This window comes from Takifugu rubripes, chromosome 6, assembly GCF_901000725.2.
Source record: "Takifugu rubripes chromosome 6, fTakRub1.2, whole genome shotgun sequence".
In the NCBI taxonomy this organism is placed as follows: domain Eukaryota; kingdom Metazoa; phylum Chordata; class Actinopteri; order Tetraodontiformes; family Tetraodontidae; genus Takifugu; species Takifugu rubripes.
Genome location: NC_042290.1, coordinates 7,831,845 through 7,856,034, shown reverse-complemented (window position 1 = coordinate 7,856,034; position 24,190 = coordinate 7,831,845). Strand labels below are relative to the sequence as shown.

Genomic DNA, 24,190 nt, shown 5'->3' with positions numbered 1-24,190 from the left:
GTGTATTTTTTGATGCTTGTTTGAAACCTTGAATTTCTGGGACAGGATCTCCCTCCAAAGTTTAGGCTCAATTTCTTATCAGCATATTGCAACTTTAGCCATTTGGGTCCTTTTGAGCAAATCAGTTTTTTTTTTAAATTAGTTTTTTTTTAAAATCAATATCTCTGTACGACTGCCATCAAATCAAAAACCGGTCCAGCTGTGACCCACATCTCTGCAGACTTGGAGGACCATCCAACTTTTTCCAGCACAATTTTTATTGAAACGGGCTTAGCCGACGCAGGGCTGAACTTCTATTTGCAGCTCATTCGACGGGGACATTTCAACATCTCCCATTTGACCCCATCTCTTTCTGTTTGCTCTTCTAATCCGTTTTCAGGGAAGTCTGACACTGACGCCCATTCAGGCGCAAAGATGTTGGAACATTTTGTTTCCAACGTGATCATGAGCGATGCGCTGGGTGTAATGGTGATACTCTGGAGTTGTGGTGGCACCGAGCCGGTGCTTTTCTCTTCAGGAATAACCTGATGACCTGGATATCTGCCCCATGTCAAATGTGGAGCTCAGATGTCCTTCGAAGATGTTACTAAATAAGGATTTTGAGGCTTTAAGGATTTGAATTCCCTGGTGATCTTAGAGTGAGTGATGGCATCAGAGCAGACGTGCACTCTGAAAAACACACGTGTACAATTATCTGGTGGTGCTAGCAAGTGGCTGGATCTGAAACATATTTCCCATGACCCTGATTACTTCCTGCTGTCAGGGAAACAGATAAGGGCTGGTAACAGGCCTCATTACAAGATCAGATGTTGGCGTGTTGGAACGGCCGAATGCATTTATGCAGGTGAAACTTTTGTCTCTGGAATGCCTTTATGGCTAATTTAGCCCGCAGCTATAGGGTCAACGCCATGGCAACAGGAATTACAGGTGACGTAATGTACAAAATGAAATGAAAATGTTTTAATTCAGTCACCAATGGAAGTGGAACGTCTACAGTCGGGTTTTTTGTGTGGTTTCTGGAGAAACCCAGAGTGGGAAAACCTCCCTTTTAACAGCAAGAAACCCTGAGTAGGTCCATATAAAGTCTCTGGGTAACCTTGCTAACGCCTCAGCACAAGCTCATAAAGCACGGAACCTTGTCTAAATGGATCCCCAACAGCCTCCGTGTGTAAGACAACAGCCTGAACACCCCGCCAGGCAATTGTTGACTGTCGCTATAGAGAGTAACCACCTGCAGCTATTTACTGTGGCCCTCCTGCAGGCGCCCCCACGGCCCACACAAAGGGAGGGCGGTTTAACCAGGTCTGTCTGAATACATCAGAATCAGAGTTCTGAGAACTGTCGTTGCTGCACATTGTGATACTGTCGGCTGTTTGCACAGCGTTACATCACTGTTTGCTCACAGAGCTGCCTCACATTTGCACAGCCAACTTTGTCCTGTTGGTGAAACAGGCGAAGAAGCGTCTCTTAACTGTTTCTGTCAACTTTTCTGGGTATTTCCAGAACAGCCCGATCGGTCCTCTTCCCTCCGAGCCTTGTTCCGACTGCAGCGCCCTTCTGGAGGGGCATGGAATTGCAGTTTCCACGCTCGTCGCTTGAGCAAAGGCCTAAGAAAACCTGTTTGCATTAGTCACGCCAGGCAGTCTTCAGTGAAACACGCCGGGCTCGCCATTAATCATGATTTTCAAGGAATCTTTTTTCCCAAGAGCTTGCGCTATATTTGAATTGGCTCGGGCTCTCGGGGGCAGAGTCCAAAACATGTATCCGAAACATCTGCCTTGACCCTGTCAGTACGCTCCTCAATACTTTCCACTCCAATATTAGACGGGCGTAAGCAGGGGAACAGGACGGAGGCTTCACGCTCTGTCGCATTAATTCACACATATAAGCAAAGATATTACTGATGCGTTCAAGGACCTGTGTTTTGATGAGGAGATAGAAGAGCATGTTTGGCCAGAGGGACCAAGGATGAAGTGAAACAAAGACAAACATTCATTCAAGGAGGGAACACAAACACTGGAGTTCACTAAAGTGCACCTTCAGGGACGGCCTGGCAGCTTCGGCTGACTGACGCGTCACATGGGATGCGATTGGTTGATTGGCCTCCGAACGGTGGACGGGTTTGACCCAAAGCGCCGTTCTTCAGCACCAAGAGTGATCATGAAGAGTACAAGATTTTCCAGATTCTTCAGGGTTGAAATTGAAGTTGTGCGGTGGCCACGCCAACTTTGGAATTGTGTGTGTGTGTGTGTGTGTGTGTGTGTGTGTGAGTGAGGAGGTCACATTAGCGGACTGTAAATAGTCCAAAACCTTTAGCTATGCTATGTTCTGTGTGCCGTGTGTCTCTACCCACCGATGCTAAATATGGATAAATAATAAATATGGATGTTTGGGTGTTGCCACGGATTTCTACAACCTTTTCGTAACCGTTGGCAATGATTATCCACAGAAACATCGCACCTTTGTACAGATTCAATTCTAAAATACTGAACTGAAAAATGAAAATAAACTTGTGTTTTTACATCTTTGACGGCACCCGAGCGCCACGAGGAGAAAAGTGTTCCAAACCAAACCAAAAAACCCCCTCAGTCAAACATTCACATTATGGGGTGCTGTTTCCCTGGAGACGAGCAGCCGCCTCCATGAGCGAGCAGTCAGCTACCCTGAGTCCCAACATCGTCAGGATCCAAATTAAACCCGACGATGCGCCAACGCTGCCTGAGAGTCCAGATCTTCATTCCACGGCGTGCGTCAGGGGTGAGTGATCTCTCTAATGGATCCCTATTTCATAGATTAACAACAGAGCTAGTTTAGTTAATCACTGGGGATTAGCTCAGATGTATAGATCCGATGCTTTTGTCCGAGGCGGTGCAATTACAGGGAGAGCCTGAAGGTCAGGCGAGGGCCTCTGATTAGAGGAGCGGAGCTGTCAGCTACATCAGACTGAGGGGTCCGACTGCGGCGCTGCAGACGCGTAGGGTTGATCTATATTCTTTGGGCTCTCACGGTCCTTCCTCTTAGGCCAGATGAAGTGACTTTTGTAATCCTCACGCAGCGGCCGGCCCCTCTGCCTTTCCCTTTACATTGAGAGCATTAAGTCAAACACACATTTCATTAGGTCGCTGCAGATGTACATCGACTTGGAACGGAGCCTAAGAGGATTGAGGCCGTGTTATATATTTATATATATATATGATGGAAGCCACGTGCGAGCTGCCTGCATCACAGCCGTGCTGATGCAATCCCAAATCCAGTTTCCTTCATCATCGACTTCATCAGGCCGCCAGCTGGACTTTTGGATTCAAAGCTCCTTGCAGGAAATTCTACAAATGTAATCAGCAAATGCATACATATATACATTGATCAGTCAATGTGTGTGCGCTTTTATTGTGAATAAATTTCATTGAAATAGCTACAAAAATGTATCTTTGCTGCTTTTTCATTTTGAAGGAGACACACATACAGAAACAGGACACCTGTGGCAGGAACCCAACAAATATTTCCTTTGCACAAAAATTCCAACCATATCAAATATTTACAGTTTGGTTGTTTGTTTGTTTGTTCTACAGATGCAAGTGAGTGTGTGCATATGTATGTATGTAGATGTGTCTGTACATTGGATTACGCAGTAACAGTACATAGGCTGTGTATATGTAGTCATATGAATCCTCACATAATATGTATTTACATTTTTTTTATATTTTAATATTGCATCGATGACACTTATGGATGGATGGATGGTGGATGGATGGATGGATGATGGATGATGGATGGATGGATGGATGATGGATGGATGATGGATGGATGGATGGATGATGGATGGATGATGGATGGATGGATGGATGGATGATGGATGGATGGATGGATGATGGATGGATGGATGGATGGGTGGGTGGATGGATGGATGGATGGATGGGTGGATGGATGATGGATGGATGATGGATGGATGGATGATGGATGGATGGATGGATGATGGATGGATGGATGGGTGGGTGGATGGATGGATGGGTGGATGGATGGATGGATGGATGGATGGGTGGATGGATGATGGATGGATGATGGATGGATGGATGATGGATGGATGGATGGATGATGGATGGATGGATGGGTGGGTGGATGGATGGATGGATGGATGGATGGATGGATGGGTGGGTCGAGGGGTGGATCATGACTATATATGACTGTTTCTGTAGCTATATACAGATTGCAAGAATATGTACAGTATGCAAGTGTGTGTAACTGTGTATGCACACACAGCTACATGTGTGTGGTTCTAGTTATTGATATGCAGCATACATTACTATATGCAGCATACATTACTATATACCCTAATACCTTACTATAAAACCAATGCCACTTATTTGAGGATAGTAATCATTTTCTTCCTTATTTCCACGCCCTCTCAAGGACGTTAAAACAATCTCAAATGTCACATGTTATGTGTGTGTCTGTGTGTGTATTGAAAGCTTCATAGATTATGTATGTACGTTTGAGTTTGATTCTGTTTATTTATGCACAGATTGAAGGATTATGTATAGATCATGTATGTGAGTAAATGTAAGAGTGTGTAAATCTGTCTGTCTGGACAGATGATGTCCAGATGATGTGTGTATATGTTGCAACAGTATATAGTGTCCGTCTGCTTATTCACATCCATAATAATATAACAATACATAGTGTTTTTAATGCCTCACTAAAACATAAATGACAGTTATTTTAGGATAGATTATGTATGTATGTATGTATGTATGTATGTATGTATGTATGTATGTATGTATGTATGTATGTATGTATGTATGTGTTTTTAATACCTTACTAAAACATTAATTATTTAATAATTATTAATAATTTTAGGATAATATTCCTCTTTTTAAACTCCCTTTTAAGCATATTAAGAATTTACCATGTTATGTATGTGTATGTGTGTATTGAAAGATGTATGGATGATGCATGTGCATGTGTTTGATGCTGCTCACATTATTGGAACACAAGTCCCTCTCTGATGCCCCCCTCCCTCTCTGATGCCCCCCCTCCCTCTCTGATGCCCCCCTCCCTCATGCCCCCCCCTCCCTCTCTGATGCCCCCCCCCCATGATGATGGTTTTAGCTCCGCAGCTCTGTGACATAACATCCCGGCTCTGAACAGGAGCGCACGGGCTCGCTGACGGGGATTACGGCTCATTCTTCAGAGCGCTCGGGTTATTTTAGGGTCCGACTGGATAAAACAGGATTAGCATCACAATGAATCTGCCGGGCACTGGAGCCCGGGGGTCAGCGCTGCCTTGGCCTCTGACCTTTGAAATGTTTGTAAATCCCCATCTGTGTTGTGATAGCTAAAGATAGATCTGATCAGCTGTCATTCCAAAGAGGTGTCCACTTTTGATGGGAAGTGGCGCGGCGGTCCGGAGAGGGCCCTGCAGCGCCGCCGTGCTCCGTTAGCCTCTCGTTGTTCATGTGAGCGGCGTTTGAACGGGATCGGTGCAGCTGCGCTCTTACGACAGACAGAAAGATGTTTTATCGACATAAATTCATTTTTAAAAGATTAATCCAGCGGATCCGGGAGATAAAAACAGCTACGTTTTAACTGCGATTAAAGTGGGAGTGTTCGGCATTTTTAATGCCGTGACCTGCTAGAGACTTTACGACGCTAGCACGCTCGCCTGATTGAATTATAGATCAATACGCCCCCTTCTTCATCCCTTTATGATAATATCAGACTTTAGGAACGATGTGAGAGGTTTGAACATCACTTTGAGCTGCTACTTTATGAACTCATGAAGGAAACTTCTGAGACTCATGGGCGAGTTTACTGGAGATCATCAAGTCTCATCAAGTCATGCACTGAAAGGAAGGTTTGTGCACACGCCTACCCTCGAGGATTAGGTAATCTCTTTACAAAGGTCAAAGGTCAGTCCAACATGAGCTACGTAAAGAAAGACCAAACTACAGCCTTCCTCTTCAGCCTGGACACCAGAACTCAAACTAATTTACTTCTGACTGATGGAATGTTCCCCGTGTGGCGTTTCTAAGGCCATCGTAGCAACTTCTGTTAGCTTCAGAGCTACTTTCTCTCTCCAATATTGCGCAATATTCCTCCTTGAAACCTTGAAATCTGCCTTCCTGTCCCGACCCGCTCCTGCTGGTCGAGCTGCTAAATTTTATAGACGAATAAATTCAGATGATCGTCTCTTCCTGCGCAGCAGCACTTTGACTTTCACCTGTCGCCAATCAGATGTGATGTCACTGCGGCTGGTTGGACTCTCCCTCGTTAATTATTGAGAGGCCCTATTAGCAATTAGATAATCGCCTGGCGCGTTACCTCTGAGCAGAGTCCAGCGAGGGCTTTATGGATTTACCTTCCACTTGCTCTGCAGCTTTTTTGTGGTTTAAAGCTGCTGAAAGTGCAGCTTTAAACCCACATATACGCCTCGATTACATTATGTCTATACGCTAACGCTGATAACTGCAGCCACATGAAGCTTGTGCACTTCTGACCTGCGTGCTTAGGTTCTGGGAACTCCAGTCACCTGTTTAAAAGATGGCATTCCGGATAGAGATCTGTCATATCTGTCATATATCGCCACGGGAAGAGGCGCATCATCAGGATGATGGCCTGGATTAACAGTCTCTGTGTGCGCACGTCTGCGGAACAATCGCAGCCATCAGCATGTGACGGGCTAATAAAGTGGCCTGGTTTCGTGAGCGACATCGTGTAATGGCGCTCGCGGAGGGTCACCCGGAGGCTGCACACACCCCTGATAAGAGAGCACGTGTCTGGACCCAAGCAGCCGGCTGGGCCGATCCCATCGCACGCAGTGGAACGTAAAGGGCCCTTTTCTTCAGATGGGTTCTGTTCCAGGTTTCTTCCTGTTGAAGGTGTTTGTCCCTCAACACTTCTGCATGTGACGCTCGTTTTAGAGCCTAAACTAAAAGAGGGTGTTCTTTTTAAAAAAAAATCTCCTCCTCCTACTGAACTCAGGAACCTCTGGTTGATCCACTTTGCTCCACGTTCCCCTTGAGATTAACTGATTCTTTCTCAGAATCTGTCAGGCTGGTTCTTAACGCGACGCAGATTACTGGCCTCGGCCAGCTTGTTAAGGACGATTGATGGACCTTGGTCGCTGCGATCAGGTTCTGAGAGCTCCTCATCAATGCTGCAGATATAGCGGTTACACATTGACAGAATGCTGTGCAACGCCGGAGCCTTCGCTCCCTCTATCAGGGTTTTTTTTAGATAAACTGTCTGAACCTGTTGCCTTATCTCCAGAAGTCATCCTCTGCTGCTCTGCAACAAGTGTGGCTGGATCACCGTCCACACGTTTGACCTGGAAAACAGATTTTTTTCTTTTCTTTTTTTGGACGACTGGACGCTCATGGACTCTTTGCTAGCAGAGTGGTTCCCCTAGCAGATGTGATTTGCTTTTAGCACTGACCTGCTGCATTCGTCCTCATATAAACTCCGTTCTCTCCAATGCCGATGCAAATCCCCGTCATTAAATGTCCTGCGCAGATTATGACCATTAATCCATTAATGTCCGTGCTCCCGGGCTGCTAATGTAACCTGTAACCGACCATAAAAGGGGGAGCAGATTTATGGGTTTGCTGGTTCACTACATGAACACGATGTTCAAAATATCGTCAAAGGAGCTAAGCACTTCGATCAGTTGACATTTAATACTTGATTTATTTATTTATTAATCAATACATGTAGATTAGTTACTGGAATTAGCTTGTAGTTGTGTAAATGGTGTCAGCATGGGCTAATGTTGTAGCTCCCTTCACAAGTTCTCTGAATGGAAGAGTTTGAGGAGGAAATGGTAAAGATCTCACAGCAGGGGGTGAAACCTCCAGCAGTGCTCAGAAACCTGGTTAGCCCACCACAGGACCATCGCCCCGCTGTGGAAATCAAAGTTCAGGGTGGTAAAAAAAGAAAGAAAAGGAAGTCACAAGGTTGGGGGAACAGCTGGGTAAATACAGATCACTTCATCCTTTTACAGATGTGCCGTAAAAGACCGTAAAGTGCTATATGCTAACACGTTTAGGCCTATTTTAGAGCGTTAACATGTTAGCTTGGAGAAAAGTGAGCATTTTCCAGGCTCCACCTTCTCATCCCGACACACAGGTGAGCATGCAGGTTATTAGCTTATAAAATAACTGATATATGAGGTTGACTCAGCAATCAAACACGTGTTCGGCCCCGTTTTTCTGGGGCTACTTGATAAACGGGAACTATCAAAAATGTATTGCATAGATTAATCATTAATGAGGGTAATAAGTCACAAAGGAATAAATGTCAGGCCAGTAGGAATGACCCTTCATCTTTCCTAATCCCGACAACACTTCAATCAAGACAGACATTTTTTTCTTAAAAAGAAGTCTTTTATTTCTTTCTTTTTTTTTTTAAACAAAGCCCAATACAGAAAAAAATCTGGGGAGCCCTGGTAAATCTGGGGGGTAATGTCAATTAAAGAACTCAGTCCAGAAACACTCCTGAATGATACGAAATGCTGTCTGTTAAAGTCGGCTATGCAATAAATTGCCTGTCTCGACCTTCTCGGAAAACACGTAGCATCATTTACGCCACGTTCGTACACAGAGAGGTCATTTCCCAGGTTTTACAAAAAAAAAATGGAAGCGGAGATCCATAGGACATGTAGTTAAATTTAAGATAAGACGGCTAATTTGTTACACAAAGATATTAGACTTGAAAGCAGAGGGCCAGAAAGTTCCGAGTTGGGAACTGAAGAACTACAGCAACAGAATTTAAAGGGCAGGTGGATCAAGGGGGAAAAAGTCTGAATTTGACTGGTATTTCCACGTGTACCGCTCGTCTGTGGGCTGGCAAAATAATGACATGACAAGGAAGCAAATGCAGTTGAGCGCATCTGAAATTACAGATCTGAAATGAGCCGATCCACCCGCGCAAACAGCCATTTTCTGATACAGAAAAATACTAAGAGGACAACGTGTGTGTGTGTGTGTGTATATATATATGTATATATATCTATCTCGATCTTTATTAGCAACATCCATCGGTTGAAAACACCAGCCTGCTCTGATATATTCTCATGTGGGAACATATACATACTTTATACCAAAATAAATCTATACTGTTGTTTTCATGCTGATGGACGGGCGCTGGGAGCTGTGTGGTCCCATCATCCCGTTCTCAGAGTATCAGACCGTCTCGACAAAGAACTGCACGTGGAAACGCGCCCGCACACTCGAAAAGGCTCCGCCTGAGGAAAAACACTAGCTTGAAGTGAGAAAAGACTAATAAAATACTTCTTTTCCATCTGTTTACCAGCTGTTAAAGTCATTTATGATAAAGTGTACGTTGCTATTATTACCTTAAAGATCAGCATGTATCTTGGCATTTTGACAGAAAATATCCCCTTGGATATTTACACAGGAAAAGATACTTTTCGAGCACGTCAACAAGCTTATATGGTGGGCTGAAACAAAATAAAACTATCCTCTGAAGAGATAATGGAGAAAGAATTGCATAGCAGATCAGAACACATGAAGGTGGAACTGATCCTTTTTGGTACGGTGCACTTAGATTCACGACTTTGCACATTTTCACATATGTACAGAAAAATAAGGAGTCCATTCATAGTTTCACCTGCCCAGGGCAAAGATCAAGTTTCCTTCTGATGTGAGAACGTTCCACGGCGAGACGGCAGGATGCAGTTACCGTGCGCCTTCTGCTCCTCTGGCAAGAGTCCGTCATTACAAGTCTTTTCAACCCCCCCCAAAAAACAAAAACAAAACAAAAACGTTAAACTCTGTTTAAAAAAAGTGCCATTTTGCTACATTTGCTAGCCACCACGAAGGCCCGCTGCTCAACAAAACACAAGCAAGTGTGTTACACAGACGCACTCCCCTCAAACGCACACGTTTTCCTGATTCTATGAGTTTTGGTCGCATGGACACGCACGCACACACACACACACACACACAGACGCGAATGACGTGGGGGTGGGGGGAACAGTAGGGAAAATAAAACGGCTGCGGCCGGCGAGCACGGTTGAGTTCGAAGCGTTTATATGCTGCAGTCAGACATTCCGGCTGGTAAAGCTTTGAAAAAGAACGAGCACCAATAGGAGAAGGCCTCAGGTGTCCTCTGCTGGGGGGGGAGGGGGGAGGTCAGCAGGCTCCACTTGATTCTGTGCTCCCACAAAACCCAAAAGAAAAGGATTCTACATTCAGGCGGCCTCGGGCTCAACCATCAGGCAAAGTCTCTGAAATGTTCCAGGCTTCAAGTCCGAGTTGGGTCTGAGGCGCGTTCCCCACGAGGCCGTTCTCTGGCGACCGTGCGGACGTCCACGTCCTCACCGCTTCTGCTGGGCGTACACCGGGTGCGCTAGCGTCACATTCAGAGAGTCATTGTGCTGAACCAAAGACGTGTGCTGGTAGTGAAGTACGAGTTCTTTTAGCGAGCTGTACAGGTTGTACGGCTCGGCGAAGCCGTATCCTGAGGGGGTCTTGTTGATGACGCAGTGCTTCACCTCGCCGTCCACGCTGTGGAGGAGAGAGGACGGCTGTTACCACATTGGAATTAAAGTGAACATTGGAGCCTGTTTAAAAGCGGAAGAAACAGGAATTTCTGGCTGTTGGACGGGACGATACGTACACAACGCTGCAGGCGTAACATCCTGCTTTGCTGCTGTCTCGAACCAGGAATGTTCCGCCTCTCTTGCCCTGGAGGAGCGCCTCGGCCTGTAACCGGTTGATTTTCCCCAGTTTCCAGGACCGCTCGTCCTGGTGAGGCAGGTCCTCGTCGTCCTCCACCATTGAGTATTGACTATAAGAACAGAAACAGTTAGAACCAGAACCAAGGTGGCAGGACCTTTCTGGAAAGAGAAGCCAGGAGACTCACTCCTCCGTGTTCTCGTTCTTTATCCCGAGCCACTCGTTGAGCTTCTTCTGTCTGACTCCCTTCTGGGTCAACCACCTGCAGGAGGCAACACAAGGACGTCAGGAACCAGTTCACAGCCGTGGAGGGCCGCTCTCTGGAGGAGGGAGGTACTCACAGGAGATACTGGTCTCTGGTCTTGCGCAGCTGGATCAGGTCAGGCTTGATGCTGTTCATCCTCTTGTCGATCTCTCTGTAGTCGGCCGCCTGCTTCTTCAGGTCCTCCTCCAGGCGGCGTTTGCTGTCCACGATCTCGCTGATCCGGGACTTCAACTTCTCGTAGTTTCCCATTATCCTGAAGGCAGAAGCCGAGGATGAGAGACCGGCACGCAGGGGACGCCCGACTGCCGCCTCTGCATGGTCACACGTAGGCGTGCGAGAGGTGGTGAGCACTGACCTCTGGATCTCCTTCTCGTTGCCCTCTCTCCTGAACTTCTCGATGTACTCCTTGCTGTACCGCTCCTGCGTCTGGCACTGCTCCTCAAATATCTTTATGGTCTCGTTGAAAGCCTCGATGGCCGTCCTTTTCATTTGGATTTCCTGTAACCAGATTAGCCATGAGCCACCCTGTGTGAATACAGCAGGGGGACCGGTGCTGGTGCTCTGGCCAGGGCTCACCTGTGACGTTCTGGTGTATTCCTCGTACAGCCGGTCGTACTCCTTGTTCTTCTCCTGGTACTGCTGGTGGTACTCGCAGAGCTTCCTCCCAACAGCCTCGATGTTGTCTTCCTTCACCACCTGATCCTGAGGAGAAACATTCACAGGAGGTTGCAGGTGAGCGGGAGGAGGTGAAGGCGCTGGCGAAGGCGAAGGTTCGCCGCGTCTCCGTCTCACCTGCTGGTGTTTGGAGACCGGGTACAGCAGCTTCACGTCCAGTTTGGGGTTGTACTGCGCCAGCGACTCGTTGCGATAGTGGTTGATGAGCTCGACGACGGAGCTGAAGGTCAGCGGGTCCGAGAAGCCGTACTTCCCATCCCGATGGAATATCTTAATTAGCTTATTGTTTCCCCCTTTCCTGTCGCGTGAGGAGAAGAGCAGAGGTTGAGAGGGTTGCACCAAATACTGAGAAGATAAAAGAGGAAGAGTGGACAGGAAGTGGACAGGGCTCACCTCAGAGTCAGAGTGTAATCTCCGTGCATCTTGGTGGAGGCATCTCGCACCAGGAACGTACCGTCCGCAGTGTCCCTCAGTTTCTCATTGACCTCCTCCCTGGAGATGTCCCCCCAGTACCATTCGGCGTCCTGCAGAGCCATGTTGTTGTTCATACCGTTGTTAGTCACAGGTGTCGGCTTGGGTGGTTTTGGAGGTAGAGCTGCAAGTGGATGAAGACATGAATTACTAAATCATCAGAGGTGTCACGCTTTAGGCAGCAGTTTGGAGTTAAACGCCAGCCCCGGGGCTCTCATCTCTTTTTCCACCCCATTGATTAAAAAGGAAGGGGAGGTGGTGCCATAGAGGGGAGGGGAGATGACGCAGGAGCCAGGGAGAAGGCAATTTCATTCAGGAAAAGGCTTCGGCTGAATATCCCAGGCTGCAGATGCAGAGCAGCACGGCTGTACAGGCAACTTTCTGAGCATTCTTCACCCTGATAACAAAAGCAGCAACGTGGACCGGGTGTGTTTTTTAGGATCATTGTTACCGTCGCACTTTTGTGCACGTTCAGTCGTGCAGTAGCTGCTGACAGGAGCTGATCAAAGCTAAGGAGTTGATCTATTTATACCAGGTAAACCTGTGCGGCTGCGTTAGAGCCCTCAGCAACAATGATCAGAGCAGCCATTCATGCTGCTCACTTCCTTCAGATGATATTGTGACACAGCAGAAGCAGCAATTCGCATGAAATACACCCGAACGCCGTGTCTCAGTAGGAAACACTTGGGTTCCTGCTGAGTTCCTTCACCTCCAGCTTATGGCATTCTTGTTCCAGGTTTCTAGAGAATTCTACCATACAACCAGGACGACCCAATTTCAAAAACGACCGACGTCGAGCAGGTTTTCTGCTTCCAACGTGACCCAACGAAAGATCCATTTTAACCCGTCATTAAAGCAGCCTGCTCAGTAACGTATTACATCACTTACCACAGCCAATCACACGGGGGGGTCGGTCACCAACCGCCCCTGCATCTTTCATTTCCTGAAAGAGATGAGGTCATTCTCAACACCTTCCAGCTCTCTCAATTCCTCCTCCTCGCTGAATCCAAAGAACAGCAGATGCCCTGTGCAGCCTCCAATTTTACGTCCTAGCACGACTCCTCACAAGCGCCATCGCTCTACCAGCGGAGGAGGGAAAATGGACCTGCAGCTTGTTTCCATGCGTTCTCTCTGTCATCCTCTCACTCTCTGCCTCTCCTGCAGATCGCACAGCCCGCCCCCGCCCCCGCCCGCGCCTGTCGTGCGGAGCTTTAGTCCGTCCCACTTCTGGCGCTCAGACAAAGCCAGCTCTGCTGCAGCAGCACGTACGCAGCTAAATTACAGCTCCTGGCCCCGCTCAGCGGCGCCCTGAGCTCCAGAATTCGGCTGTAATCCTACAGCGTGACACTTGGCATGACACGGAGAGCTCCCTTGATTTCCTGAGCTAAATTAAAATAGACCTGGTTCTTGGTAAGGCGGCAGGATTCTCACGAAAAGCTGTCAACGCCTTTATACATTTTAATGGACTTAAAGCAGGATCAAAATAAATACATTAAACCAAGAAAAAAAAAATCTGATAATTGACTTTCACCCGAACTCAAAGACTGTACGTTGTGAATAAGCTTTAAAGAGATTTCAAACCCTCTTCTCTTCTCTAAATCTGGTTTCTGTGTCAACCTCTGCAGCAGTATTTTGTGTAAAAGCCCTCAAACGGCAGCGTACTGTCCCGTGACAGGATCCAGCCTATAATACTCACGTTGCAAGTTGTGCATGCTTTGGCGAGGCAGCGACCTTTTCTTTGCACTGTCTCTTTTACTCCCGACGGGTAAAATATTTCCAGCCGGTAGGTCGCTTTCAAAGAGTCCGGTAAAGCTCCATTTCATAGTTCAAGCTACAGGGAAACTGAAACTCTCTATTTAATTCTTTAAGTAGACGCGGCCTCTGCGTGCTGCTTAGCAGAATCCAGGTAATCCAGTGGAGGCCAGGCAGGTGCAACGTGCGGCAGTCTGCTTCACTGCTGGGTTCCTGCGGTGAGTGAGACAAAGTCTCTCTCTCTCTCGCTCTCATGTGGAGGCAGGTTGTTAATCATTAGCCGAAGCCTCTCTGGTGTCACTGTTGCTTGTTCTGAAAGCTTGCTGGCTGCACGACTCCCTCCCTCTCTGTGTTTGTGAAGGAGGAGGCGGGAGCTTTTCGGTCTTATGATTAACTTGCAAAGTTTCAAATATTTGCTGAGCTGGGCACTTTGAGGCTGGGAGGACATATGGAGATGCAGGCAGAGAGGGAAAACTGACGGGCGGGAGGGACAGGGTGGGGGCCGGTTAACAAGAGGTGCTCTGTGGAACAGGACCACTTTCCAGCCAACCAAATCTAAGTCCTTTTGGACGCTTACTTAAAATAGGCCTGCAGTAACCGGGAGGAAACACACAGACACACACACACACACACACACACACACACACACACACACACACACACACACACACACACACACACCATTCACAGAAATGCAAGCACCTCCAGTGCACGTGTTTTATGAATTTTAGCATTTCTTTATGTAGTCCAGTGACTGTGCCCCACTATACGCCTCTTTGAAGCGAGTTTTGCTGGTTTGTGTGTGAATAAGGAACTAAAAACCTGTTTCTACATATTGGCATGCCTGCACAGCCTCTTTAATCTACCCACACACCCAGGTGCAAATTACTGACAGCTGAGAGTGGTATATGAGCAGGAACATTATAAATAGCCTTAACAGGTAATAAAATGTTTAAACAGCCATGACTGGTCCCAGGTCCCTGGCCAGCCAACAGCAGCGTGTTTAACTAGCACTGTAAAAACACAACTGGGCCACGCGATAAATTCAGCCCCCCCCCACCCCACCCCCTGCTTCGCATGTGCAAACCACCACTGTACCAGACATGAAACCCGACGCGGGGGTAAAAGGCAGAATCTGTGAAAACTTCAACATCACCAGTGCATCAGTGACAAATGGTGAGAAAGGCTGTGATTATCACAGCGGTGTCATTAAAGTTCCTCTTCACTGAATCATCCCGTGGTGATCCAACTACAGGACATCTGCCACGGCCACGTGGCCGTCCAGGGTGGGATGCAGGGGGTAACAGGACACCAGCATGGTGACAGACTGACCATCACACTGGGAGTCAAAACTCCGCAGCCACGAACAGCTGCTGTTCAGACTCCGCTGAAAACACAATGGCCCCCCAGAGAAGGTTCCTGGCTGATTTAGCAGATCGTTTTGTTTCCTGCCGTCCTTGCTGAACACCAACACCATAAGGAGTTTTGCTTGGTAAAAAAGTAAAAAAAATAAAATGAAGCAGCGACGTACCTGGAGCTGCCTGATTTTCACTCATCTCGCTGGTCACCAGAACCTCAATGATCTTTATGTGACAGTCCAGGCTGGGTTCGCAACTGTGGACGGGAACAGCAATGAAAATGACATTCCAGCTGATCCTGTTATGTTGGGTTGGGTTAAATCTGATGGTAATTCAGGCTTAACTCCTTTAATTACACACCACTGCTGCTGGGTAGAAAAGCTTTAACCTATATGTGTGTACAGCTGAAAGCTGCGCTGTGTGTATGCGAGTCTAAATGTGTCTGCAAGTGTGCACGTTTAAAGGTCTGCATGTTCCATGAGCAAGCCTGTAGCGTGTCTGTCTGCTGTCTGGGCGTCTGAGTGAGGCGTGCTCTGGTACCCACCTGGCGCTTTGCTGTCTGAAAACCATGGGGCTGAAGATCTCGCCCACTGCTCTGGCACTGAGCAGGTTCTTGGTGCAGTTTTGGCACACTCTTGAAAAATGCCGTATCAGACAGTGGATGGTGAGCCAGTACTGAGGGGGCAGGCTCGGGGTGCTGGCGATGTGACGCAGGAGCTGGGCGCACTCTTCGGGACTCACAACTTCTGCAAATGAGGGGAAAAAGACAAAGAGGATAAAAGGTGCTGCATTAAAACGGTCTCCATTTGAAGCAAGACACAGAAGAAGAGCTGCTTCTTCAGGTGATGAGCAACGGAAAAAATGTAATGTTCAGTTAACTCTGCAAAACCGCACCAAGAGTGTGGTTGCCAATGAGCGTAAGGTACACTAGCAAGTGATTGGCTGTCTCAAGATGCTACAGCTAAAGCTGCACGCTTCTTTTAGCTCCTATTAACCACATATATCCTGTTTCTGGCCTGTTGAGAACAGAAGAATGCAGCGCTACAGAACACTCTGGTGTGAGAATTCGGAACGGAAAACGGAAAAAGAAAAAAACCCAGAAGAGTTCAAATAAAAGCAGCCTGTCAAAGTCTCCGCTGAGAGCTACAGGACATCGATGACGTCTTGTGGTTTTCTGTGTGTTGAACTTGGGGTACAGTTGCGTGCCAGCGTTACAAAATCAGCACTATAGTAGAAAAGTGTCTCACCTTTGGCCGTGTGGACCATCTGAGGATACACCGCGGGGGGGATGATCGGCAGGGGGAGATCCTGTAAGTACCGGTGCAGACCATCGCACAGAACTGGGAGCTCTAGCTGGTCCAGGTCTGCTGATGGTGCATCTGAAGTGCAACGCAACACAACCCATTAAATAGCATGAAATCTAACCTGATTAGAGGTGATAAATTAAAGCCTCACCGTTTTCAAAATACTGTCTGACCTCCAGCCCGCCGCTGGCGGTGAAGGTTCGATACAGGGTGGGGTTATCTAGACCTGCAAACAATAAAGCAAACTCAAATTACACTGGCAGAGTTGCAGATCTAAATCACCCCAATGCTATAAATACTTCAGCAAACTGGCGACTTTAGCAATGTGAAGGCGGCTGTAAACTCCAGATGCAAAGGAAAATGTAAATGGAGCTGCCTGACAGGTGCACCTGACGTTTCAAGGGTCAAGCTCACCTTTCCTCTCAATTGCTTCCAACAGTCGGGCCAGCATGGGTGGAGACGTCTCGGGAAGGGAAAACTGCTCCGTCAAGTCGGGCAGAGAGAAGCCTGGCGGATATGAGAGCAGACTGTCAGCTAACAAGCTTTGTTTTATCTGTGTCAACGCTCTTTTGTGATCCACTTGTGAAAAAAAAAAAATCATTAGCTAGCAATTTGATGCCCTGACCCAGAGGTGACAGGATTAAAAAAAAAAATATATAAACATGGGACAAATGCTGTCTGATGTGGTTGGACCTGTGGAGGTGTGGGTGCCTCACCCAATGGACCGTGGTGAGGGTAGCTGTTGCCAATGTGCGGGACTACCACCATGGTTGTGTGTGTGCTGGCATCTCTGTTTGTGTGTGCAGGTTTAGCTGATGGACCATGAGTTAGCTGGAAACACCTGAACGGTGCTCCACGTAGGTCTGCAGCACCACCACAGTGCAGCCTGCAGTCAGAAAGATCACACCTGCATCGTTCTCCAGCAGAATGATTCCTTTATACCATCAGCCCTGAGGTGCCACAATCGGATTAGGTAGTTAGCACACATGTAGCCTCCGACCAGAAGACATCAGAAGCTTGTCCTCCTTCCCCAGACTCCAAAAGCTGGGACGACCACGCCATTAATGTGAAACAGTAATGTGAAGGCAGCACATTTACGTTGACCCAACATGAAATGGAATGCTTGTCATCAACCGTTCCAAACCTGAGTAAGGGTGATGGGGTGTGTGATTTATAAACGTTTCAGAAGCTTTAAGGGCGGCCTTCAAACGCAAAGGCAGCGTTTACAACGGCATAAGCCAAGAACAGGAGGTGTGGACCGCTAAAGTCGGGCTTGTTCGACTAAGCAAACAGCCTGTGATATGAGGTAAGCCAGGTCTGGGCTTTTTTACCCGTGTTCCCTTCAGATCTCTGCATCCAGGTGTGGACATGAAAGGACGGAGGGCTTGGCAGGGATTTTATTTGGATTTGCAAAGGCATATTTATAAAAGGCGCGTTTCTAAAAGGCCCGCCTGTTCTGGAGCACGCCTGCAGGTTCGAAGTGCTGAGAAAGTATGAATGGAACCTTTTCTAGCTAACTTATTTTTCTTTCTCCCATTAAAATTATTAGAAAGTTTTTGAATGTGGCACCTTGCGGGCCCATTGAGGCAGACATGCGGCTCATTACCAGCGAGCTGCCTTTTCCACCAGAGTTCAATCAGGTAAATAATGAAGTGCTTTCTTCAAATCCACATCCTTTTTGGCCAGAGCAGCAGTCTGGCATGTTGCGTGTGAAGGAACTGGCTCGGCCAAGTCCTCCTAACCACAGAACACACAGAACTCCATGTCCTACAACTGGTCATCTGGAAGAGGTTAGTGGAACTGCGAGGCGGGAGGGGGCTTTTCTCAGAAGCACTGAACTCTGAGATGGAACACCAGAGTTTCCCTGAATAGATAAAGAGACGGGCAGAGCTGCCACCTCACACCTTGTAACCTTTCTCTCAGACAAGATACCCAACACGCCCACGGATCAGCTGCCAGACCTTTCTGAGAAAGTCCAAACAGAAGCCGACTGTGTGGACACTGATCACCTCCGTGTTTTCTCATGGTTGCCACTGTTGAGCGACAGAAGAGATTCGCTTCTTCTTTTTTTTTTTTTTCCCCAACCTGCAGTTGGTTCATGTTTTTGACCCCCCCCCCCCAGAGATAGAGTTGCTTCCAAGTACTGCCAGCTATGTGATCCTTTCACCACCAGCAGGATTGGATCCAGTGGCAGACAAAACACGACAGAAATGTTCAGAGCGATCCGTGTTTATTTCTGAGATACCTTGGCGTGAATTCAAACCCCGACCACCAAATGTATCTATAGATATGTTACTACTGCAACCAAAACAATGCCTGCCACCTGGGACGAAGGTTAACGTGTATGAATTTTGATTTTACAATGCAAACAAAGCTTGATTTAGTCGCACTGGCCATATTTTTGGTTGTATGTGCAACCAAAACCAGCCACACGGAGGCAGAAAGCGCATGACTACAGTCACCAGACTGTGTCACTACGACCATGCGCTGTTTAGATGTCACGAGACTGCTCTTTTTTTAGATAACCCTGGTTTCTGTAGCAACTTGGGGAGTGAGAGCAAAAAGGCCGGGGCCTCTTGGACATGTCTGTGCAAGCCGGAACGTTTTGCACACCTTCTCATAATATCCTAAAAAGTCCCAGACAGGCAGCAGACTCATGGTGCTTCTGCGGTGTGCGTGCATGTGTGGGTGGGGTGGGGGGGGGTGGGGGGCAATCTCGCAGACTGAGATGATATGTCTGAAGCGAACAAACTGCAGACTGTGGCTGGGACCGGCCTGGGGTATCATGGGCGCACTAAAGATAGCACACGCATTGGTTAAATTTAGAGAGCCTGCTCAAGTGGCCGGCAGCAGGCTGCACAGACCTGAGTTGTCTGGAAAGGTATCCAGGGGAACCACACCAGGAAAGCTGAATAACCCATGGGAGGCATATTGAGTTATACTCCTAAGAGAGCACAGTGTTCAGCAATGTGTGACACATAATAAAAATATATGTTCATTTACAGTAAACATGGAGAATGTCTTCAGCACCACAGCACAACTTTCATGGTTCTAAAACAAATTACGGTACCAGCTTGTATTCGAGGAGTCAAGTAAAAGAACGGCCAATGGCGCCACCTGCAGGCGGAAAGAGGCAGTGCAGAGGCAAAGCACCAGCCAATGAGAAGCCTGTTGCTAAAGCCTGACAATTAACCCTCTAAAAACTGACCACAAATGTGTCCCACAACACTTAAATAGACATTTTCAGACGGGCGATAAAATGACTTGAAACAGAATTTCCAGAGAACCGTTTCGGGATTAAAGTTTAAATATTATGCTGCATCTTGCAGAGACTGACAGACCTTAAATTAAATTTTTAACTAGCTCTTTTAAAAAATTTAAAGAGAAATGAAGCAAACCCCTGCGCTGCATGCCTCCACTAATTTTGTAGTCCCTCTTTACCATCTCTAATCCTGCTAGCAGACATGCTCCGACTCAAGTAAAGAAGATTTGGTCTTTGGTCTCTGCACATACTAATGAAACAGTTGCACCATTCCAACAAGTAAGACAGCAAATGCTCCTACTCCCTCTGCAGCGAGTTACAGTCCAAGGTGCATTGTTCACCGGGCTGCATTCAGTATTTAACACAATACTGCTTCGTAGCAGAGCTACAAATCAGTGTCAACACATTCCTGGGCCCGACTGCACCGAGCAGTGACAGAAGACCAAAGTTTCAACCAGATAGAGAGACGTTGGTACATGCAAGTTGGGAGGGAAGAAGAATGGCAACTGATGATCCTCAATGCAGCAGATGCCTGAGCGGGAAGGAGGCCGATACCGGGGGGGCCACACTATCTCAAAATCCAACACATTACTCTCCCTGTGTCTCTTGTCTTTCAAAGAAGCATTCTAATCCATCAGAAAATAACCTACATAGTTTATCTGCCTCACAAAACATCTTTTTTTTCTTTAAAAAAAGAACACCAGTGAACCCAAAAACCTGGAGACACCTGATGGCATCAAATAGTTCTTCAGACAAGACCAGGCATATAGTCTGAGCCTTGTGATAGCATGTGGAATAATAAGCTGTTACACCGTTTTGTCTAAACGGTTCAAAAGGAATGTAACCAAAGATGGACTGTTGAGTGATAAGATATAATCAGGCACTTTAACCTGTAGAGACGTGGCCAAAGAAGCACAAGTCGACGACTAGAAAATATAGATGTTTGACTTTGTTTCTGTGAGACTCTGTCTCCGGGTTTCCTTGGTGGGCCCAGACACATGCACCTTCTCTCATGTGAGAGGCCCAGAAAGGGAGCAATGATTGAGTGTAAAAAAAAGAAAGAAAGAAAGAAAAGCTGAGAGCTGGAATGAGGCAGAAGTTTCCCAGCCCACTTTTCTGCTGTCTCTCTTAACCCTCTCCACATCTGCTACACTCATGTCTCATGTAAACCCCTGTGGCACAGAGGAGAGGCCCCTTTTCCCAGCCTCCATCCTCCACTCCGAGTCCCACTACCAGAGCCGACTGTAGAAACTATCAAAACATTTGAAAAAAAAAAAAAAAAGAGGAGGAGGAGGAGGAAGGGGCCGCGATCCCTCGGTGCCGTTCAATAAATCACAAACACTGTGGGAGCAGCAAGGGCCCTGCCTCCATCAGAGACCTTGGCCCCTCTTCAAAGCCTCCCCGAGCAAGTCCCACCCAAAGACCCCCGCCATGTTCTCAGTGCCTGCCCCAGCCTCTTCAAGACCCCAAGCTCCCTTCCAGCCCTGCTCCTTTTGCACCAAGCTCTCTCTCCCCTACCCACAAGCTCTGCCCCCCCCCCCCCCCCCCAGCACCAGGACACAGAGACTTTTCTTCTGCCGGTGCTACATTCACACTCGCTCCGGGCTCGGCGCTGCCACTCAACCACAACACAGCCATTCAGCGCACGCACCCTTCACAGACCTCCTCACTCATGCTTCAAACCACAGAAAAGAATTTCACAATCGCACCACAAAAGGGCAGAAATGAGAAACCTGGAAGCTGCAGCTGCGCTTTAGGTGAGCGGGAGGCCTCCGGTGCATACCCGCGCCGACCACAGCCTCCTTAAACAGACGCATTTTTAATTGCTCGACATAGCTGTGGCCTGCGCGGTGCCGGTTCTGATCCAGAAGGGGAAACGCTACGTGCATACATGTTGAAATTGACCAAAATCCAAAGGAAAGGAAACTGAAAACTGTTAAATGGGCCGTGCCAACATCAGCAGGGCAATAGCATTCAGCTAGCATGTCAACATTAAATAGTTTAATGTAAGCTAATGTAGCATTAGGCCTGCTTTATTTCCAACTCACTTTACTGTTTAAAATGGTAAAATAAAAAAAGAAGGGGATTGTTTCTTATGATTGCACGTGTAAGTAAGTACGAATGAGATGCAGTGGGAACATCTGGGTGACACTGGATGCTCTGGTGTATTAAAGACCACCAACTGTCCACTGGGGGAGAGGTTCACACTCAAGATGGATCCTCACGGTCCAACATCAATACCAACGTCTGTGACACAGGTTTAAACTCACCTTGTTCGGAGTCCAACTCTGCCTCCGCCTTGAACACACCTGGAGCTAAAGGTAAGGGTCTGAGGGGTCGCGGCTTGGGCGTGGGGGGAGAGAGCCACTTTTTCCCAACGAACTCCACGTATGTCCCAGGGAAGTCCCCCTTTTCCTGAGTGGTTTCATTGAAGCCCGGCAGCCAGCCGATGCCTTCTGGCCTCAGTTCCATGCCATCACCGTACCCAAGAGCCACCAGAGCCGCTTTGCTCACCAACAGGATGTCCCCCACATGGAGATCAATGTCCTCCTCCCTCTCCTTCTTGTATTCATAAAGCGCTCTGTACTGATACCCCTCTGCACTCATTCTGATCACTTATTTTCTTCCGATGGAGCTAAAGTACAAACTACTTTACGCTTTCCCGGGTACACATTTGCTCTTCTGAGAAAAGAACTAGATAGAACTTGTCTCCCTTCTTCTATGGGTCATTTTTAGTGAAAGACTTCCAGATCCTTTGGTTTGCTCTCCTACAGCATGTGCTCATCAGCAAATGGCTCTCCTCTCCAGAATGCAGTCCAGACCTGTAAGATGAGAAGGGATGCCATTTGCACTTATGTAAAGACATACAATGAGTAGATTTGCAACAGTAAAACTTCACCTTATTGCCTTTTAGCACCAATATAGCTCTTACGTCAGCATCCTATCCATTGCTATGCCTAACTACAACCTTTGCATTCCGAAATCTTTCCAATATCATGCAATATGACGACACTTCATCCCGGTTAATTAAGTTGTCGACTTCATTAGATTGTGTGCATTTCTGTAGTAGTACTGACTCAATTTTGTGCACAGAATAACCCAAGCAAAAGCACAAGGTTTTCCAATTTCTGAAGCTTTTTGTAAGGTTGACGCGCTCTAACCCGATTTCAGCGACATATGGCTGCTAACGTTAGCATTGCCGCTGACAGCTTACTGACGCCGTCGCAGGGGAAAAGTACGTCTTTTATTGGGTTAAAGTTTATTGGATGACAATTTGTGGATTTGGAAGCGTAGCCGTTTGTGTTTCTGAGAATCACACCGAGTAAAAACGGACGATAAATGACTATAAAGTGTGTGGCGTGAGCTTCTTCTTAACATTTAGGGTGCTAAGTCGGTTAGCCAGCATAGGCTCGCTAACAGAGTCGAATGCATACATTTAAGTTAAAAAAAGAGCGTCATTAAAACTTTCTAAAGGGTCGGGTTGGTTAGCAATGGAAATTTGAAAAGCTAAAGACTTGAACCAGAAACATGATGAGACATGACAGTAAAATTACAGGCATGTTAATAGTGATATAAAGTAGCAAAAGTTTAATTAAACTGCCTTAAAAAAACACTGTGATGTAATGCGTGGCTTCCTGAGTGCTAACTTTTATACTTTCGTTGCCATATTATCCATATTTCCCAGCGAAGTTATCGACTTTGTACTAAAAGTAACATACGTGCCTTCATGGATCGTCGGACGAACCCCTTCGTCGCACACTAAACGATTCCACTCCGACAAATGCAAGAGTTGTAGGGGCTCAATCGGCGCGATGCAACCATGAACATGTTCTGCATACCAATATCAACACAAAGAATCCTCTTCGTTGATTTTAAATCCAAGGTATAGAGTAGTACGGAGTGTTACAAAACCACTCGACATAACGGCGCTGCTCCCCTGTCCAGAATAAAATCCCCTTGAACGTCGCCTCCGTGGCCTGCGAGGGGTGGGGGGGTGGGGGGGGCAGACAAAGCGCGGGTTCCTATTGGACAATATTCCCATCAATCAAAAAACCACCAATCAAAATGTCGCTTGGATTGACACGCCTCATCCGTGAAGCTTGGCACGCAACATGAAACACCTATATATTACATAATTTTAGCACGCAAACCCAATGTTACCCCGGTCGTTTTGGGATTTAATGTGCAGCATCTGTTCTTCTACGCGACGGGGATTAATGCTCACAGCATTAACTCCCAAAATAGCGAGAGCAGGAGGAAGATTGTAAATTTCCGTAGAGGCCAACGATTTTAAAAGCAAGAGCTCAATATTATATGAAAACTGATTAATTGTGACTAACTTGTTTTCTTTACATGTCACACCATTCAAATGATAATATGATCATACATTTGATGATGTAAAAACAAAG

General features: G+C 47.0%; 1 protein-coding gene across 1 annotated transcript; it reads right to left on the bottom strand.

Moving 5' to 3' along the window:
• Nucleotides 1-8,356: 8,356 nt before the first annotated feature.
• On the bottom strand, nucleotides 8,357-23,756 carry pik3r1 (phosphoinositide-3-kinase, regulatory subunit 1 (alpha)). Its single transcript, XM_003978119.3, has 15 exons — nucleotides 23,501-23,756; nucleotides 22,052-22,603; nucleotides 16,934-17,026; nucleotides 16,671-16,745; nucleotides 16,463-16,594; nucleotides 15,760-15,961; nucleotides 15,389-15,471; nucleotides 12,028-12,229; nucleotides 11,752-11,932; nucleotides 11,536-11,661; nucleotides 11,315-11,457; nucleotides 11,036-11,212; nucleotides 10,882-10,956; nucleotides 10,636-10,806; nucleotides 8,357-10,523 (listed from the first exon to the last, which is right to left on the bottom strand). Exons 2-15 carry the CDS (start codon nucleotides 22,386-22,388, stop codon nucleotides 10,334-10,336), a joined length of 2,187 nt encoding a protein of 728 aa, XP_003978168.1. The 5' UTR covers nucleotides 22,389-22,603; nucleotides 23,501-23,756; the 3' UTR covers nucleotides 8,357-10,333.
• Nucleotides 23,757-24,190: the final 434 nt, after the last annotated feature.